The sequence below is a fragment of the Chinchilla lanigera genome, unplaced genomic scaffold, assembly GCF_000276665.1.
Source record: "Chinchilla lanigera isolate Chin_1 unplaced genomic scaffold, ChiLan1.0 scaffold00028, whole genome shotgun sequence".
Lineage (NCBI taxonomy): Eukaryota > Metazoa > Chordata > Mammalia > Rodentia > Chinchillidae > Chinchilla > Chinchilla lanigera.
In genome coordinates, this window is record NW_004955429.1 from 11017814 (window position 1) to 11038874 (window position 21061).

General features: G+C 44.5%; 1 protein-coding gene across 1 annotated transcript in view; it reads left to right on the top strand.

Annotated features, from left to right (window-relative positions):
• Cubn (cubilin (intrinsic factor-cobalamin receptor)) overlaps positions 1-20484 on the top strand; it is a 248624-nt gene extending 228140 nt beyond the window's left edge. Inside the window, exons 61-67 of the mRNA XM_005386965.1 lie at positions 6733-6895; positions 7210-7415; positions 8877-9024; positions 10172-10353; positions 14815-14980; positions 17049-17284; positions 19432-20484. Of these exons, the coding sequence (XP_005387022.1) occupies positions 6733-6895; positions 7210-7415; positions 8877-9024; positions 10172-10353; positions 14815-14980; positions 17049-17284; positions 19432-19539 (1209 nt within the window). The 3' untranslated portion in view covers positions 19540-20484. The remainder of the gene's footprint in view (positions 1-6732; positions 6896-7209; positions 7416-8876; positions 9025-10171; positions 10354-14814; positions 14981-17048; positions 17285-19431) is intronic.
• The last annotated feature ends 577 nt before the right edge of the window (positions 20485-21061 follow it).

Genomic DNA, 21061 nt, shown 5'->3' on the forward strand with positions numbered 1-21061 from the left:
ACCAAAATGGCCAGAATAGCCCCAAGCTGAGCTTTAAGACCCAAGCGCTCCCTTAGTTTTAGAGAGAGGACTTGGACCCCGTTTTGTTACCAAATTCATTAACCTCCCTGATTCTTCACTCCATCTACTAAAAAGGAATCACACAAGAGAACTTTCTTTGCAAGACTCTTTTGAGGATTTTTAAAAATGCATACTAGAGTGTTTAGCATTGTGTGTGACATAACTTGTTAACAAATTTATTTCCCTTTTTTTCCCTCCTTCGAGTAAATCCAAATAGGCACAGAGGCTATGGAATGTCTCTTTCTTAAAATATGGAAAATAATTCACTTACATAAATAATTCACTTATGTGAGCATAATTCACTTACAAAATTATTACAAGTTTAGTTTCATGCAGGATATCTCAGGCATGATCTTACAAGGAGAGCTGATTGAATTTCCTCTCCAGATCTATTTCGAGGATTGTGATTTGATAATGTTGTATAACAGCTTGTAATCATATGAATTTGCTCAAATCACTTAGGACAAAAATTACAGTATCAAAAACAAGTAGTTCATTTCTAGCTTCAAAATAAAACACTGTTTCTCTCCCTAAAAAGATTCTGTTTAGATCGACTCTTGTTTTCCCTCCTGGGAAAGCAGTTTCCCTCAGCTGGTAACTCTTCCAACTTCTGCTAACTAACAGACCAAACACCAGCTCTTGGAATGTGGAGCTTGGAGGTAACCTTCTTACTGAGGCTGTGTGATAAATGGAACACTGGCTCCCTTTTAAATTGCTGCTTAGACATTATAATAAAGTTGCTTTTTAGAAAAGCTAGATTAATTCCACTCTATAGGTAGATATGCAAGGCGTATCACACCAAGTCTATTACTCATTCATGTTGCCGTCACTGTTATTTTGGAAGGGGTTAGCTTGGAGAGCAGGCAACACACAATGAACTATGCATCTCATCGAGTGGTTGCTATTGAAGTTGACATCACATCCATTTCACAGAGTTATTTGGCAGTCATTGTGCCTGGCACTGGAGATGTGGAGAGTTAAGGACACATCTCAAGGAGTCAAAGCTTCTCAAGGAGCTGTCAGCCCAGGGAGGAGACCGATGCATAAGCAGAAATGTTATCACACAACATGACAGAAACGGCAGGTATAAACAATTTGAGAAGCAGAGCAGCAGTGGATCTCAGTGGCTTCATTTTGAGGCTCAGAAAGGGTTTCCGAGACGGGATGTTCAAAAGAAATGGAAGCTTCCTCCCCTTTTCTACCCTCCACAAAAGGAGAGGAACATCACAGAAGCATGGCTCTTGAGAGAGTCTGGCCACCAAAAATAAGAGAAAAAGGAATGGCTCTGCACTGCATAATGTCACACCCAGCTTCTGACACCACATTCCCTGCCGGTTCAGCCACTCCTGTGAAGGGTGATGAGGTGGCGAAGAGGGACCGGAAATGCGACTCGGACTTCCTTTGCTGGAAGACATGGTGGCAGCGGTGAGGAGACGGCCCCCTCCCCATATATCCCAGGATTCCCTCAACCAAATCAGTGCCCCGTTTATAGCCAGTATTTTACAAAGCTTCCTCTCCCATCCAATGTGAAAATTTTCTATATGAATTGCCTTGTGGGATTCAGCAATGTGGTTTCTAAACAGTAAATGCCAGATTTACCCCCCAAGTATTGTTTTAATGCCAGTATAAACCCAAAGAATCCCACACTTGTGTAAAACATTCCCTAGGGACTGGTACTGATTACACTGAAAACCTCTGTCTCAACCCACTGGGTTGGACCATTTGAACTGTGGTTAACCACTGGGAGGAGGGACTGGCCGTCTCTGGGTAGAAGATCAGCAGTCCATGCAGGCATGGGACTCCTGTGGGGTAGTGCTGCTATTCCTGCCTTCCTTCCTTCCTTCCTTTAATTATTTATTAAACATATGTTGATATGAGTCTACTTCATTCTGTATAGTTCTCCAAGCACAGGACAAGAGGATTAAGATTTTTCAAAAATCCTACTGTAGTTGGGATCTTGAATGTCCCCCAAAGGTTCATGTGTCAATAGCTCAGTGGCCAGCCTGGGACATGAGGAGTCTGTGGAACCTTTAGGAGGTGGGGCCTAGCGGAAGGAAGTTAGGTCATTGGGGGCGTGGCTTAAGGGAGATACTGGGACTCCAGCCCCTTCTCTCTCTCTTTACTTTCCTGCCACCAGGCAGGGAGCAGGCTCCTCCCCGACATGTGCCCTCCCAGGTTTTTCCTCACTAAAGGCCAACAGCAACAAGGCCAAGGGACTTCGGACCAAAACCTACAAAAGCAAGAGCCAAAATAAACCTTTCCTTTAAGATTGATCACCTCAGTTATTTTGTCCCAGTGATGGAAAACTGACTAACACAAATGCTGTGAAAATACCTGTACTGATGGAGCAGGTTGTGACCCTTGCCGCTTTGATTCTCTTCCTGAGACCAGTGGGACTAGCAGAAGTTTTAGTCCAGAAAATGCTGAAATGGATCAAGGGTTCAGCCCCATATCTGTATGCTGTTTCCCTTACCAAAGATGCCCCAACAAGTTGTCCAGAAGACCCTGTCAGAGATTTTATAGTAAGATCAAAAAGGTCACAAGGATGCCAGGCACAGTGGCACATGCTTATAATTCCAGCTATGTGGGAGGCTGAGGCAGGAAAAATGGCAAGTCTGAGGACAACCCGGGCAACTTAGTGAAACCCTGTATCACAAGGAAAAATGCTGGAGAGATAGCTTATTGGTAGTGCTCCTGTGCCGGGAAGAAAAAAAATTCATGAAAGAGACCAAGAGATGGGAGGTAGGGAAAGAGACATAAAAAGAACTGTGTTATGTACATGTGGCAACTCCCTACAGTGAACGTTGTCATGATGTATCACAAGCATGGGCTAATACAAATTAAAATTCTTTCAAAGGATGCTAATTTGAAATACTCAAATAAGAACACAAAACATTCTCCTATTAGTAAATTTCCTGGGAAATATTACACAACAATATCCTGTGGGAATTAATGTCTGCAGTTACTGTTAGTTCTGAAAATAATTAAATTCTGATTTCAAAGTCTGTCACTCTTGTGCTTTATAAGTGTCTAGGAATTAAAATCCAAAACATTTCCTTCCCATTTCTTCAACTGCTCCAGTTAATGGGTGGGTAATGAATAGGAGCTTGTAGTAGTTCTAGTCACCAGAGGCTGATTTCCACTAAAACATTTGCTTGACCCCTTTAGGATTTTAACTGGAGTCTAATACTACCAAAGAGATTGAAAAGTTGAGGTAACACAAAGTTCTTTTCGGCACTTGCCCACATCTACAAGATTTAGAACACGGTTCAAGCCCCAGGCCTTAAGCAGGTATCCCAGGAAATATGGACTGCCAGAAGACAGTGTGCAGCTCCACATGACCATGAGGGTCCTGAGGAGACCATGCATGTCCTAGTCCTTAACCAGTCCCCTCCCGGCACCCGTAGGCACTGCCTGTAACACTGAGTAGAGCAACTCAGCCGAAAGCCCATGGTAGAGATTTGGGGCTGGCTGAGAACAGGAGAGCAGATGCAGAAATCTTGGCTTTTACCCCACAGGAGTCTAGGAGCCCATGTCAGCTGTCCAGCGGCCACTGGCTATTTCAGCTCAATGAGGAGAAATATTATTGTGGCGTGAGTAAAGGATGCAAAGGATCATAGGGCCAGACACTTGTGCAGTTCCCTCCTCCCCAGCCCTGGCTTGTCCCTCATACTTCCCTCCATATTTCTCAGTTGACTATTTAAAACCCAAGTCAGGTCTTAGAATTCTGGTAGGGCGAGATCGCAGCTACTTGGCAGGAAATGGATCGAACTCCACAGCCTTGTCCGATGCGCCTCCCTACCTGTCCTGTTCTCTCATCTCTGGTCCCGTCCAGGGCATGTGCCGTGCATCTCATGCACATGGCCTCCCACCTCACGTTCCCTCTGCTGTTCCTCTTCTCTTTGGTAAGTCTGAAAGGTGTCTGCGTATTTTTAAGGTCCAGTTCAAATGTCTATGCGAAATCTTTCCTGATTTCCATCATCTCCACCACATTCCCATTCTTCTATGGTAGCATCCCTTTCCCCCCATTTTTTACATGATTCACACACACTCTGTGTGTGTATGGTGTGCTTAATTTATCAGCCTTTCCTCTCCCGGGTCCATGGGCACCTTGGAGGGATAGAAAGTTTTTCCCCTCCCAGCACCTAGCAGTGAGGTCGGACACACAATACACCTTAATGGTACATGGCATAAAAATGCTCGCTAATGTGATTGTGATCATGAAAATAGCAATGATCCTAATGAAACTTTAACTTGTTTACCGCAAAACGGTGCATTACCTCCAGCCTGGCAAATAGCCTCTTCTTTAAAATTATGGGTTCCATTCCAGAATTCTTGAGTCTCTTCTGACTCTAAATTATCTGAAATTATGTTTAAGTGGGAGAAACATTGCCATCTAGTGGTACATGTATTTCACTTTTTATTTTAGAATGACTTACTGTTCTAGTCAACACAATCCTAGCATTTTAAAATAATGTCAGCGGTCATGGTTGCTATGAAGTGTCTGGCACACCATCTCTCTGTTACGACTTCATTTCCAACTACATAGACAGTTGTGTTAGAAATACAGTCAAGATTACTCGGATGGAGAACACTTGACCTTCCAGTAGAGCATGTGAAAGAGATCCAGGCCCCCACTGTTTCTGCTGGTGGTGGTTCTGGGTGCTGGAGACATCCCAGTGAATAATCCAGTCTCCCCATCTATGGGACTTATTTTCTTCTGGAGAGAGAGACCAGAAAAAGCACAAGAGACCCAGGCCAGAAGCAGATATCTCAGGAGACATAGGCTCCCAGAAGACAATTTGATTGTAATAAAATAAGATGGTGGGGGAGGTCAGCACTGCGTAGGGCTGGCCTCTCTGAGGAGACCTGAGATCCTATGGCTGCCCTCAGCCATTCAAGAGCTCACAGTGGTCACTGTTAGTAAGTGCCGAAGCTGCAGGCTGGGGCGCTCCTGGGCTCGAGAGAAAGGAGTGAATCTGAGAGGCGGTGCAAGCCAGATCTGATCTGATGGCATTGCAGAGGACCAGGGATTCTACACTCACTGCAAGGTGAATCCGCTGGAGCATTCCAGGGAGAACAGAAGCGAAATCTCACTTAAGGTCAAGCCCCTTGGCCAGCTTGGTGGAGGAGTCTGGGACCGCTCTGTCGAATTAGGTGTCTTCAGGTAAAGGGTGATGGTGGTAACAGGAGGTGGCGTCCTCTGAGATAACCTCTTCAAGGTGGAGGGGAATGAATGTGGGAATAAAGAGGGAGGTGTGAAAGGATTCAAGGATGAGTGAAATTTTAAGCTTGAGCCATGTATTGAGATAAAGAAGACCTGGGAAGAACAGTTTGGGGAGGTGCAGGGCTATGGTTTGCTTGTGTCCTCCCGGTTCAGGTGTTAGACAATCCTCAGATTCCTATGCTGATGATATCTGGAGGCCTTTGGGAAGTAACGAGGGTTAAATGAGGCCAAGAAGAGGGGAGATGGGGGCTGGCGCCCCTGCTGTCTCTGCATGCGATGCCTGTCCCTTGTAGTGTTGCAGCAGGGAGGCAGCTTGACCTTGGACTCCTTAGCCTCCAGAACTGCGAGAAATCCATTTCTTCATAAATTACCCAATCTGGGATATTCTGATACAGCCACACAATGCAGACAAAGACAGGTGGAGAGGAGAGGAGCCAAAGACTTATTGGGTACTTATTGAGTGTCTATGCCAGACGCTCTTAAAATCTGGGGACATTTCAATAAACAGAACGGACAGAAATCTGTGCTTCTATGGAATTTGCATTCTCTTTAGCAGAGAAGACAGTGAAATAAACAAGCCACCTACCTACTATGTGTAGAATGTCATATTTAGCCTGAAGAAAAATCAGACAGGAAAGGAAAAGGGGAAGCTCAGGAGAGTGGACAGAGGGAAGCCCTTCCTGAGTCAGTGACCTGGAGTAGAGGCGGCAGGGACTGCAGAAGGACAAGCTGTGTGGGCACAGAGGAATTGGGACCCAGGCACAGGGACCGGCAAAGTAATGGGAAACAGGATGGCTCCTGGGTGGCTCAAGAGGGAACAAAGCAGGTAAAGGGTGATGGTGGTAACAGGAGATGGCGTCCTCTGAGATACCTTTTAAAAACAGAAACGGTGAGAAGGGCGACCCGAAAGATCAGGGTGAGGAGGAGCGCAGATTCTGTCAGGTCTTAGCCATTGTCATGGCGCTGGCTTTTGTATTGAGAGAGAGAAATCACTGAGGCAGATTTGTGCAGAGAGGTGACCTGGTCTGGCTTCTTCTCAACATTAGCCTCTGGCTGGCATTTTGAGAACAGACTGAGAGGCACAAGAGTAGAATTGGGGGCGATGATGCAGGCAGGACATCAGAATGGCTTGGACCGGCGTGGTGGTAGGAGCAGTGGTGAGGTGCGTAGCGGGTTTGAGGACACTCATGATACACTCTTCTTTGAATCATATATTACTTTCCTAAAGAGGAAAAAAATGATAGGCACCGTGCTGGTCTTGTACCCAAAACTTTTATAATGTCATTGATCCGATCACAATTCTGTTCCTAAATGACGACGACCTGTCAGAACACTGGTGTAAACATCCTTGGTCATGACGTTTTGGGGCTTCACATCTGCTGCAATGTGAAACAGTGCAGTTCTCTGTGAGGAAGGGAGAACTCATGAGCTCATTTTCTTTTCAGCTATATGACGGGGACAGTGAAGATGCAGACTTGGTAGGAACATTCTGTGGTTCTGCAGTACCTGCTCCTTTCATCTCTTCTGGTAACTTCCTTACGGTTCAATTTGTCAGTGACCTATATTTGGAGATGGCAGGATTTAATGCTACATATACCTTTGTAGACAGTAAGTAAATTGATACTTTTTTATGTTATGACATACCTAAGTATTTCTGTACTGAAAAAGAATGCTATTTTTATTAGATCTAAACTCAGTGTTCATTACTAAATTATATCTTAGTTGATCACCAGACATATTTTATTAACTGTTTTACCCACAGTATAATTAGGTTCAATCCTTAGTCAAAAATATATACTTAAATCCTTACTAGAATGATACAAGTATGTCCCGTTGGGGGAGAGGAGGGGCAGAATGGTAGAGACTGCGTGATGACTTGTGAGTAAAGTATCTCCTACGTTGTTTCTCTCTTGCCTCCTCAGTGCCTTGTGGTGGAACATATAATGCAACTTGGGCTCCCCAAAATATTTCATCACCCTATGTATTAAACGCCAGTTTCCCATTTTTCACCTGTACTTGGGTCATTAGAGCGCCTCACCACAAGCAGGTCAAGATAACCGTGTCGGAATTACAGCTGCACTCGGATGACTGTGCCCAGAACTACTTAGAGTTTCAGGACTCACCACAGGTAACCCTGACAGTGTGGACCACAGTCACAATTAGTGTCCTTTTTACTAATATTTGTAAAATACTTGATGAAGTTAAGGCATGAGTAAATAAATCCTCCAAGTTACTTATGTTTTTCAATTCCATGTAAGTACATTGAAAAACTTGCATTTGGTCCTGTGGGCCAAGAGCTTTCAAACTTTCAGACACCTGCAGATTATCTGGGTGTCTTGTTAAAAATACACACTCCTAGGGCTGCCCCTCTGAGGCTGGTTCCCCTGCATAGCATCAATCTGAATTTTTCATCAGCCTCTCTAATATTCTGGCAATGACATGAGCACTGCACAGGTCGGGCCCATGTCTGTAGCTGGTGAGACCTGTGTATAAGAAGAATTGAAAGAGTCTACAAGGGACATGGGAAATTCAGCTAAGACCCCATTAGGGTTCAGTCTAGCAGGACTGTATTCATGGTAGTAGAATAAGGGGAGAAAAAAGGGGGAGGGAGAAGAAGGAAGATAGAAAGATCTCGTTTGATTAACAGAGAAAAAAAGAAGAAAATCTTAATTTCCCATTGGGTAAGTTCTTGCAAAGACTCAGGATATGAAAATGTGATGTTAACTTAAGGCCTAAAGATTTGAGTGTGGTCTTCATACGGGCAGATAATTGATAATGAAAATGATGAGATCACTTGGGGAACTGTGTAGCACAAGGGCTCAGCACGGGCACCCGGGAGAACACTTGGGAACACCTGGACTGTCTTTGTAGTCTGGGGGTGACTATCCTGCTCATTCCAAGAATGTCATGTTCCAACCCCTGTGTGCTGCCAATAAGAATTCTGTCTGTCAGGTTCTCGGTTCTCAGGCTCCTCCTCACTGTAAAGCTGGGGTTGCCTGCTTCTCACATGCCTCTGTCTTGGGAAGAAAACTCCAGCCTGTCTGACTCCAATGAGCAGGCTTCTCTTGAGACACCAAATTTGCTAAGATTTATATAAATACTAGACGCTGGAATCAGTCTTGAGCTCGCATGGTTGTCAACCTGCTTGGTTACCATCATTCTACGGTTTAGTAGTTTTTAGGACAAAACTATTCCTCACCGGTAGCCTCAGCAGGAACTTACAGCCAAGTAGACAAGACCCTTTGGGTTGAAGCTCTTTCAATTTTCCATTGGTTCATGAAGTTGAGACAGCAGAGTCTGAGGCAGTTCCCTTCAGCTGGACCCAATGAGGCAATTTGGGAATAAGGAGGCAGCTACCCACGGTTTCAGCAGAAATTCTGCCCCCCAGCACCACCCCTCAGCCCTCTGGGGAGGTGTACATCCGTCTATTCCAAGGCTAACAGTGAGTCGTGCTGCAGTGTTCTTGCAACACTGGAGCCAGCGCAGTGGCTGGGTGTGTAAGTCGGACTTCTCTGTGCAGTTCAGTTTGGCTATCGCGGCTCGCTGCTGAGACCAAAGCTAACACAAGTCGGCCTCCGTTTCATTTCAGGTCCGTGGAAACCCTGGAATTCACTTCTGCAGGAGAAACACATCCACGGTGCCGGTGTTTTACTCTTCAATGAGCACTGCTATTGTTGTTTTCAAATCTTATGATTTAAGCTCTAACTCTAGAGTGAGCTTCGTCTATGAGATTGCAGGTAAGTCCTGGGACTTCAATTCATTCAAGAAAATCTTCCATCTTCTAATCATGGGAAGTCACCCCCTTGATGAGCTTAGGGGTTGTGATGATAAATCATGTCCATTAGGTAAGACTCTTAAACTAGAACGTTCAATTTAGCAAATTTCTAGTGCTGGTTCCTGAAGAGGTAAAGTGTGTCTCATACTAACTAACATGTAATGCAGTTAATTTAAATATATACCATTTATTTTATTAATTATCCACTTGACTGCGTGTAAGAGTCACTACGGGTTTAAAAAGTTCACCAAGATAAAATACCTCCATCATGCCTACTGAAAGTTTGCAGTTCAATGATTTTTAGTACATTCAAAGAGCTGGGCATCCCTATATCTTAGGTAATTGTTTTATAAACCCATGGTTCTTTAAAAGGATTATTTGATTTTATAACTGAGAAGTTTACTTTTTAAGAACACTTTATTTCATGTGTATTCTGAAATTGATTAAAGCAGTCTTTGGTCCAAGCAAACAATATAAATACTTTTTTAAACAAAAAATCAGTAAAGAGCAATGACTTTACAGTGTGCTATTAACACACATAATTTACCAAAGGACTTCCAGCGAAACCATTATACAAAACCCTGTCTGAGACACAGTCTTAATGCATAAAACAGAGTCTTCACTGGGTGTGGTGGTGCACACATGTAATCTCAGCACTGTGGGAGGCTATGCCAGGGGGATTTTGCAAGTTTAAGCCCAACGTGGGCAATTTAGTGCATTAGTGACATCCTGTCTCAAAACAAAAAAAAAAAAAATTTAAAAGGACTAGGGATGTAGCTCAGTGTGAAAATACTAGGTTCAATCCCCAGTACCACAAAAGAAAAATCTCAAAAAAGGTCTAAATGTCAACCACCAACACCTTGATAGGATCACAAGAGTTCAAAGGATCCTGGAGTCTTGCTTGGAGGAAGTTCACACATCTCATCCTTGCGCGGGGGTGTTTGTGTCAGCAAGTTTATGTCACCTCTCAGGTCTCAGTGACCTCAGAGGTAAACAAACAGGTTGGATCAGCTTTTTCCTAAAGTTTGTGTGAAAATTATTCTTGTCAGATTGAAAGAGCACTGAATATTTGGATGTATACATTAACTGTGAACACTTTTCTCTCTAAGGTTGCAGCAGACACTATAACCAAGGATTTGGCAGTGTGAGGAGCCCCGGATGGCCAGACGATTACTACGCAAACCTGGACTGCACTGTTCTTCTCTCAGCCCCGCAGAACCGCACCATCTCCCTCTTTTTCCACGCTTTCGGCCTGGAGAGCTCCAGGGACTGCGTGCACGATTTCTTGGAGGTGAGGTGCATTTGGCTGTCATGTAAATGAATTAATGTGAGAGGTGATGGGTCTCTCAGGAGAATTCACTCTTTTATCTCCTGCTGCTAATTCTCTGCATCCCTTATCCATCCCATCCATTTCTTCACCATCCCATTCCGCCCGAAACACTGACTGAGCACCCTCTAGTCCAGGTGCTGGGAATACAACAGAAGACAAAAACATAGTCGTGGCCCTCAGGGTATTTAGAGCCTAAAAGACAGGCAGAGGGCAGGGGGCAATCACAGCATCACGTGGGAAGGACTAACACGCTCCATCCGTCAGGGGCACTGACTCCGTGTGGGGGCAGGGATGGCTTCTTTCCGTAAGGAGATTATACTCGGTTCTGACCCAAAGGACCAGAGGAGGTCCAATGGCAAGGCGCTGGTTTGCAGCATGGCACTGACTTTAAGAGTTTTGTCTGTAGGTAAAACTGAAGAATACCAAAGAGTTCGCTGATTTCCTTGTGGGCTGCAGTCAGCTAGGGCACCTGCACTATTTTCTAAGGGTCTTTGAGCAAATGTGCTGCAAACTAAAATTAGTAATTCCATTTGACCCAATTATTCCCTTCTAGGTATCCTCCCAAAGGAGTTAAAGGCATCATTTTACAATGTCCACGCACACCCATGTTTATAGCAGCACAACTCACAGTAGCTAAATCTTGTGTCCATGAATAAATGGATCAAAAAATGCAGTATTTATACACCCTGGAATACTACTCTGCCAGAAAGAAGGATCCTCTTGAGTCATTGTAGGAAAACGAGTGCACCTTGAGACCGTAATGTTAAATGAAGTGGATCAGATATACAAGTGTAAATATCAGATGGTTTCTTTTGTATGAAAAATGCAAAATATAAATAGAGAGCAAAATAAAAGACAGTTAATAGGAAGTCGGGAGATAGCTGTTTTGCATAAAGCAAGGGGACCAAGAGACGCAGGGGAGGGACGGGGCTGCAGAAAGAACTGAGGTGAGTTATGTCCGTGTGCCAGCTGCCCGCAGTGAGCGTAACATTGTGGGCTACAAACACATACTAGGAAAAAACAGAAATCTTTTGTGCAGTTGTAGGTGAACTGCATTCCTTCGGCCACCCCCACCCCCCAGCCGAGAAGAAGCTGCTTGGGAGCAAGGACTGTCAGCAGTCTGTCTACACTGCACCCAGCCACCCACTCACCTCCACCCCTCCCCAGAGCTCCCTAAGGGAGCAGCGCCGGGCTCCCGGCGTGGCGGAGAACACCCAGCGCTGCTGCGTGTGGGATCTGCTGCCCAACCCGAGGGCTTACTTATGCGGCAGGACGTCACCTCTTTGTTCATGGAGAGGAGATTCCCCTAATGAGCTCTGCACCTTGGAGCGGGTCTTTGATCGGAGTCTTATCCCAAATATCTGACCTTGGTAGGATAAACAAGCGGACGGGGCTTCTTTCCTTCTGGGTGGGCTTCCTGTTGGCTCCTCGCTTCTTAGTGACCGAAGCCCTGGCCCCACCCGCTTCTGCGTCTGCCCTCAGCTGCCTTCTTCCCTTTCCCGCCTGCAAGCCTTTCCCAGCCGGGCTCTCTCCGCCTCTGTGCTCCTGCCAGGCCAGGAAGCCTCGGCGTTCCTCCGTCTGTAACTCTGGAGGAACGGAATCTCTCACCAAGGACTTTGCCCCGGTAGCAGCAAAGGCCGGGCTCCAAGCCGGTTTGGTTGTGTGTGTGTGTGTGTGTGTGTGTGTGTGTGTGTGTGTATGTGTATTTTATTGGTACATTTTAGGTACACCTAATGATCACATTCATCGTAGGGCATTTGTACCTGTGCGTGATACATCTAGCTTCTGCCTCTCTCCCATTCGCTTCCCTCCCTTCAACCCCTCCTCCCCTGCTTATTTACAAAAGCTTTGTTTCCATTTCTTCCTTCCACTCTTTTTTTCTTGTCCCTTCTTTCCTCCCATGTTCTTCTCATCTGAACTTCCCATCTCCCGGTATCTGTTATGCATTTTGGTCCTTGTTTACATTCTGGCTTCCTCACACCAGAGAAACAGTGTGGTTTTTAAACATGTGTGTCCGATTTATTTCACTAGAGAGTATGGTCTCAAGCTGTATTCATTTAGTTAGAAATATCTCAAATTATCCTTCTTTATTGCAGAGTAGTACTCCACTGTATTAAAAAACCACATCTTCTTTATCCATTGATCAGTTGATGGGCATTTGGGCTCTTTCCAAGGTTTGGCTAACACAAACTGTGCCACTATAAATATGGGGGTGCATCCATCACTGTGATGTGATGCTTTTAGTTCTTTTGGGAAGATAGCAAGAAGGGGAATAGCTTGGATGAATGGAACCACTAGTCCTAGTTTTTGGAAGAATCTCCACACTGATTTCCACAGTGGTTGCACCAGTCTACACTCCCACCAACAGTGCAGAAGGGATCCTTTTCCCCACAGCCTCTTCAGCATTTGTTACTGGTTGATTTCTTGATGATAGCTGTTCTTTCTGGAGTGACAGGAAATCTCAGTATCATTTTAATTTGCATCTCTCGAATGATCAGGGGTGTTGAACATTTTTTCATGTATTTTTTTCTATTTCTACTTCATCCAAGAAGTGTCTATTTTGGATGCTGAGTTTTGGATTGAGTCTTTAAATTTGGGGTGTCTGATTTTATATTTTCTAGATAGTAGTCTTTAGTCTGAGAAACAGCTGGCAAAAATTTTTCCCCACTCTGTGAATTGTCTTTTCACTCTGCTGGTGGTTTCTTTTGCTGTGCAAAAACTTCATCAGATGAGATCCCAGTTGTTGACTCTTTGTGATAGTTCCTGTGCAATCAAGGTTTTCTTCATAAAGTCTTTGCCTACACTAATGTCTTCAGGAGTTCTACCTGTTCTCTCTCCCAGCAGATTTAGTGTTTCTGTTTTAATATTTAGATCTTTAATCCATTTTGATTTTAGTTTAGTGCACGGTGAAAGCTATAAGTCTAGTTTTAATCTTCAGCATGTGGAAAGCCAGGTTCTCCAGCACCATGTACTAAAGAGGCCATCTTCCTTCCAGTGAAGGTGTTCGGCTTCTTTCTCAAAGATGGGATGGCTGAATGTGTGTGTTGTTTCTGCATCTTCTAATCTTCTCCACTGATCCTTGGATCTGTATTTCTGTCCAGACCTGCTTGGAATACAGATGTCTTCATGGCCTTTCACTCCCTTTCCAGGGTCTTCTGTCTTCCAGAGACGCCATCTACTCTCAGTTCTTTCATTTGTCCTGTACAGGAAAAAGTGAATATGAGGAGTTGTTAGCAACGTCATATGTTGCTCCTTCTTTCAGAGCAAAGGCATTTGTAAAAGAGGACCAGAAGGAGAGAAGGCTGCCCCATGTACTGGTAGAGGGCTGGCTGCTTTGCTCCGGCCAAGGCCACTGGGTTTAAACATCTGACAGATACTCCAACAACAAGCAGGAGAACAGCCCTGTTTTCTCCCACAGGCTGGAGTGGCTCTGTTCAGCTCAGCCCAGCCCAGCAAAATAAGCACTGCGCCTCTGGAGCAGCTCTCTGATTTAGACAACCGGCAACTGACCGAACTTTTGACTACGGAATTCTTAAGGGAGTGGGGGAACTTCTCAGGTGTTGACTATGTACATCCGGGAAATCAGCACTTACCCATATTGAGCTGGTTCTAACGAGGCACTGCCGGGGTCATGTTCCCAGCAGGCACCGCCAGTGTGCTCTTGGGAGTAGGACTGGCTGAGCAGATGCGGTAGGATCCAGGCTAGAGGAAGGAGTGTGGCTGAATTCACAGAGTGCTTTTTCCTCTATCCCCACACAGACTGACTCATTTCCTGTTTTTACACTTCCCCTGCAGGCTGTGAGCTGAAAAGAAAAACTACACAGCCTCAGGATGTGTTCTGAAAACACAGCAGAAATCAGAAATGTTATAGATTCACTGAGTTGTGTCCTTTTCCCATACAGAATCGTTTTTGTGGACTTTATACATTTTGTACTTGGTATCTCTTTTTCCGTAATCCTTCTAGAGTGCCTTGCAAAGGGAACACACACACACACAGCATAGTAAACGAATTACAGCAGCTAACCCGTAACACCATGCAATATCGCCCCCACCCACAAACATTTTCCATGCACTTTCATTACATCCTGCAAAATGCCTCACCCAAAAGCCTACAGAATAACAGTGCCAACTGGACATAAAAGTGTGCCAGGCTGTTGTGACTACTGTAAGCGGGCAGACATTTCTGAATTCACAGACAAATGGTTTTTGACCTACAAATTGAACATTTCTCCCCTTTGCAAGTAAAAGTGACTTCTGTATGTTTTTTCAGAAAATCCTTTGTTCTTAAGTACATAAAAATACAAAGCTTTTGTAAAAAAACAAACCAGCACTGGTTATTCAAACTGTCTCATGTCCTACTGCGCAGTACTGGTGAGTAATGGTGAGTTGGTGAGTAGTAACTGATGCCTCTTTTCTTAAAAGATAAGAAATGGAAGTGACAGCAGCTCACCACTACTTGGGCTCTACTGTGGAGCCCTGCTGCCCAACCCCGTGTTCTCCCAAAGTAACACACTGTATCTACGGTTCAAGAGCGACAGCAGCATTTCCGGCCGGGGATATGGAATCACCTGGACCTCATCCTCCTCTGGTAAGATATTTGCTTTGCAAGCTGAAGTAATGTAGGTGAGAAAAACACGAGATGTCCAATAGCAAAAGACAAAGCGACCTTATCTTCTCTGCTGTTTCTCTGACGATATTCTGCTAAAATTAGGGATATTTTTAACAACAAAAGCACAGATTCTCCTTAATTCCACATTTATTTTTATTTCTACATATAGAAAAGTGTACATATTTACACAGAAACTAGAAATAAAAGAATTTTAAATTCCTCTATGAATTCTGTTCTGTGAGGTGTTTGACTTTTGTTTTGATCACCAAGGCAGTTGTCTAAGAATTTAATGGAAAGAGGTGGCCCTAAAAGCCGAATGCCTACCACTTCCTGTGCATAGATGAGCCACTGTGCATGCTGGGTCACTGCTGCTTCTCAGCAGTCCTGGGCGTTGCTTCCTTTTTCAGGGATTTATCTTCTTCCCTGTTTGGTTTATTAAAGAGCTGATGCAAATTTACATCATACCATTTAACTTGTGAGAAGGAATACCTTTATAAAAGGCCCCAAAATACCTAAAAAGCCCCCCAAATAAAAATAATAGCAAGGAATCACTTTACCCATGCTAAGGGTCAGGAAGAGGGTTCTATCAAGAAGCCAGTCCTGGATAATGAAACCTTTGTACCTAAAGGAGACTGAGCAATTTTCTCCAAGGCCCTCATTTTAAAAATGAGAAGCTAAAACACCACAATCAATGAGTTGCCCAGGATGCCCAGCTGGACCGCAGTGGAGGTGGGTCAGACGCCAGGCTGGGTGCTTTTGAGCCTCTCCAGCTTCTTCTGGACCTCCACGGGTATCCGGTCTAACTCACAGTAGCTCTGGTATTTAAAGGAAGAAATAACACCAGTATCTAAAGAGTTTTGGCTTTAAATACGTCAATCTTAAAGCTGTCGGTCATTATCCTAGTAATGCAACAGCAAGCAGAAACACCAAAATGACACCCAGGATTTGGAGGCAGATTTATTTACTTCGATGGGCACTGATCGGGATCATTCCCAGAATATCAGGCCCTGATCTCTGGTGGCCTAGGACTTATATGGGATAAGCAAGCAGGAAGTACAGAAGCAGAATGGCTTGTCAGTTGGGGACTGGTTTATACAATGTGCATCACAGTGACCACCTATGCATCATAGTGACCATCCATTTCTAAGAGACAGGAGCAACCAGAACTACAACAGGAACTATTACCTAGGAAACTAAGAAACTAAAGTACACTGGCTGGGGGAGGGGGCGTTTTCTGTTACAGTGAGGTCCCTTTTATTGTAAAGTGATTTGTATCAAAAGCTACAGTGGCAGTCTCTGTTGGGCCCAGAATGTTATTTTTAATTTGACTTTAGCATAGTTACCGTCAACTCAGCACACACAGGTGCTCATTGCCAAGTTCCGGTCTCACCCCAGAAAGAACCGCCATCATCAAAAAATCGGATAATAACAAACGCTGACTGGGCCATAGGGAAAAAGGAACCTGTGTACGTTGTTAGTGGGAATCTAAACCAGTACAACCACTATGGAAATGAGTATGGAGATTCCTGAAAAAACTAAAATTAGAAATTCTGTTTGACCTAGCTATTCCCCTTCTAGGTATCCTCCCCAAAGAGTTAAAGACATCACAATTCACAGTAGCTAAATCTTGGTAGCAACTCATGTGCCATCGCTAGGTGAATAGATAAAAAAGTGTGATAGTCACACACAACGGAGTACTACTCTGCCATAAAAATGGAGTTGTTTGTAGGAAAATGGATGCACCTTGAGACCATAATGTTGAGTGAAATGAATTAGACTCCCTTCAGAGGGGGAGGGGGTCAGGAGATAGAGGGAGGGGAGAGAAGGAAGGGAAGAGGATGAACAGGGAATTAAGAGGAGGAGGTGACTGGGCTGGGGACTGTAGCCCAAAAGTGAAGCTGCAGACAGCGGTTTCTGCTCCCTGTTCTGCACAGTCTCACTCAGCTCGTTAATTAAATAACAGGGGTGACCTCGCCCTCTGCACATTCAAAGCAGGCTCAAGGCTTACTCTGTGCTCACGCGAGCTCCCTGCTGCTCCTCCTTGCAGGCTGCGGGGGGACTCTGTACGGAGACAGCGGCTCTGTCGCCAGCCCGGGCTACCCCGGCACCTACCCCAACAACACTCACTGCGAGTGGGCCCTGTCCGTCCCCTTGGGCAGGCGGGTGGTGGTCAGCTTCTACCTGATCAACATCGAGGACCCGGGAGACTGCGTGCACAACTATCTCCTGCTGCACGACGGGCCCGACGCTGCCTCTCCGTCCTCCGGCCCCTACTGCGGAGCGGTGAGTACCACGACGCTAGATTCGCACTTCCCGCGTTTAAAAACCGAAGGTAACGTGGATTCGTAAAGGCGGACACAGGGAAGCACAAGCCTTCAACGAAGAGTGCAGTGCTGACTTTCTATCGGGGGCACGAGTGCCACCTGGTGGACATGCTCTTTAATTACTACCGATGGCCCAAACCGGACCGCACCCGGGTCCCCGTGGAACTGCTTACATTACAGTCCGTTTCCAGTGGAAAAGTCATAGCGTGCTGCTTTCAAAAGCTGCAGAAGCGCTCTCGGCGCACCTTCAGGACTGAAAACTTACGTCTATTTCTATAGAGACTGTAGAGTATTTATAACGAGACCTGAACTGCTGGCAGATTCCTCCCTTTCATTTCTACTTCCTGCTGAAATTCTCTGAAACAGCAGTGACCAGTAGTTCGATTGCTTTTGTAAAGTCCTGATGCACTGCATCTTCCCCAAGCATCAACTTAGAATCCGACACTGACGCAATGCAATGCACAGCCCCCGCCCTTCCTACCTCGTGCTAAAAGAGCTTACAGAGCTATCAGGGCCTGTGTGGCTGCTGGTGAGAAGCTGTTTCTACCTATCCCGCTTTCCTCATTTGCCTTTTCGAGTCGAATTGGGTAGAGAATTCTATAAGTGGAAATGCAGAGAATTTTAAAAATATAACTCACTTGTAAACTTGGTAAGTGTTCTTTTTTCAGAAATAATAGAACATAGATTAATTTTCTTCTAAAACCTTGAGAATTCTCCTACTGTAGTCTTCACAGCACCTTTCCTTGAGTATATTTGCATCCACACGCGCATTCTTATCCTCCCCGGTGGAGGTTTCTTTCACTTATCAACACATCTATCATGAGCATCTGAGCGGACCAATAAAAGCATGTATTTTTTCATTCATTGTGCCCTCTGTTGTCATTGGACAACATCATGGTCCGGCATAAATTACCTAACAAAGCCCCTCTGACTGGAAGTTTAGGCCGTGTGGACCTTTCACTACTGCAGACAACTTGGCTCCTCTACCTTTATACACAGAGCGACTGTGTGGGGAGAGATTTTGGTCATGGGACCGCTGGGCGTCACCTCACTGTTCACATGCAGGAGGCCACAGCCAAGAGACCCCAGTGAAGCTGCCGAATCCCAGATTTAGAGCTGCATCTTGCATATTTCATTGAAATTTATACATCGTTCAAAAGGGAGGCAAAGAGATAATTTTAACAATGCCATTATTCTGTATTTGTGTAGTGTGTGTATGCATGTGTGGGTGTATGCGTGTGTGTGTGTGTGTGTGTGTGTGTGTTTCGGCTCCCTGGATCCCCATGTGACAATCCTGTGAAGGGGGAGTTCCTGCATATCCTGGACCTTGCCGATAAAAGGAAACTCAGGCCCTGAGAAGGGTACTGATGGCCATTTAAGCCAATGTCACCTTAAATCCAAGTATACAGCTAGATATGTCAGCTTTGTCCCTCTGTTGCTCTTCACAGTATTTCCCCTGTCTTACATTTTCTGTTATAGATGTGGCTATATGCACGCCTGTAGTCCCCACCCTTTGGTAAGCTGATGCAGGAGGCTTGCTTGAACCCAGAAGTTCAAGACCACCCTGAACAGCATAGTGAGACCCCATCTCAGAAAAAGCAGTAGACATAATTTCATGTGTAATTGTATTTTTCATAAATGAAAGGTGCCACCAATATATAAAGTATAAATATGACTGAAAAATTATAGAACATAAAGTCAGTGTACATGAAACAGTAGAAGTAAACCTTTGCATTGCCAGTGTAGACACACAACTGTATGGGGACTTAAAGGTGTTTCATGTTATGATAAAATAAGTGTCTTTGTTCACAAGGAAATTCTGCGTCACTTGCAGCTTCAGACTCAGAACATGTAGAAAACGAAAGAAGAATAGGACATTTTCATTACCCTCAGAAGAAACCCTGCACCCACCTCCCCTCACACTCCACCCGTTGAAATAATCTTTTGTAAAGTTTTGACGCTAATTCTTGCCAACTTGACTTCTAGAAATATGTGCAAGATCACTATAAACTCTATAAAACTTTAGTGCATATTTTTTTGTCACATTTCTAGAAAACTATTCAAATTTTAACAAGTTCTAACTTGTTGCCTTTTTCTGTGTTACAGGACACTGACATAGCTCCCTTTAGGGCTTCTTCAAATCGTGCCTTCATAATATTCCACGCGGAGTACGCAACACGTCCATCTGCGTTCAGGTTAACGTGGAACAGCTGAGCTGAAAAGTCTGGGTTACTCAGCCCCGTGGCTCCGCCCAGGGGCCATCAGACGTCACGTGGGACAGAACTCCGCCATCCTTGCCCGGGGCCACGCCTGTACCACTGAGCAAAAACCGAACTTCTGTGGCTTCCGGCAGAGAATGTATGGGATCAACATTTACCCATTGTGTTGTACATAGACTACCTTCTTTCTATGGCTATGTGTATCATTCTTTCTTCTAATGTTTTGAGCTGAAGTTTAAAAATTCTTTAAAGGTTCAAAAGTGATGTAAATTTTTAAAAAATTAATAAAATTTGATTTTCATTGTGGGTGTCAGAGTTAATATTGAAGGGCATAAAATGAAACTGCGTTACTTTTTAACTCTTTCAAACTTAGTCTTTTACTATGGCTCAATGTAGAAAAAAGTCTGACGTGACCTCCGAAGTCTCTCTCATTTCACCCTCCGCTTGCCTTGCATTCTCCTTGGCGGTGCTGAATCTTTCCACACTTACTCCAAGGACGCTGTCATTTCCTGGTTAGCGAATTTCTGTGTGTTCTTCATTCTCTGTTACTCCGTATTTCTAAGACATTTCCTTTGCTTTTCTTGAGCTTGACCTCTTCTCTACATGCCTAAGTACCAAGGATGCTTGCTTTTTCTTCCAAATATCTTGTCTACTGTTTACAGCTCACTTTGAAAATTATTACCAACATGTAGCTTCCCAAATCCTATATGTAAGAATTTCTCCCTTTTTGATGTTTCATAGCAATTAACGTGTGTGTGTTTGTGTGTGTGTGTGTGTGTGTGTGTGTGTGTGTGTGTGTTCCTGGGGATGTGGTACTGGGGATGGGACCCATGCTAAACAGGCATTCTGTCACTGGGCTGCACCCCCAGCCCACTGTTTCTTGATCAACTTAGCTGTGTATGTTTCATCTCCCCTTATTAAACTGTGTGTCCTTTGAGGACATGGCTCTTGAGTGCTCCCATAATTGTGAAACATGGAATGGATTCCCTCTCAACTGATAAACTGTCACTATGATCCTGCTCGGTTGCCCATCTTTTTCTAGGTGTAGGCAGCTCAGAAGTAGGCTGGGTTCCTCATGACAGGGACGGCTCAAGGGCAGCCCAGTGACCACTGCAGGTAAGTGGCTTGCAGCTACAGAGGGGTGGGACTAAGCCGTGATGCCAAGAAGGAAGGAAGACTGCTGTGGGGGAGAAGACATCCGAAATCAACATTAAGCAGCAGCCTGCATGAGTTCCCCAAATCCTCAGAGATCCATTTATTTTCCAAATGAGTTACTGAGCCTAATAACTAAAGATGTTTACTCCTGAAATTTAATATTATATATTGTGGAGCTTGCCTCCCCCACCCCAAAAAGCAGTGTATTCCTTACATTTTGTCAAAGAAAAATATAAACTTTAATTATATCATAATGCCTTTGTTCAAATTTTCCTCTGCATTTTCTTCTTTTCTCTATGCCAGTGCATAACATCATTATTCACACCATTGGAATGTTACTGCATAAATGTAACACATATTAC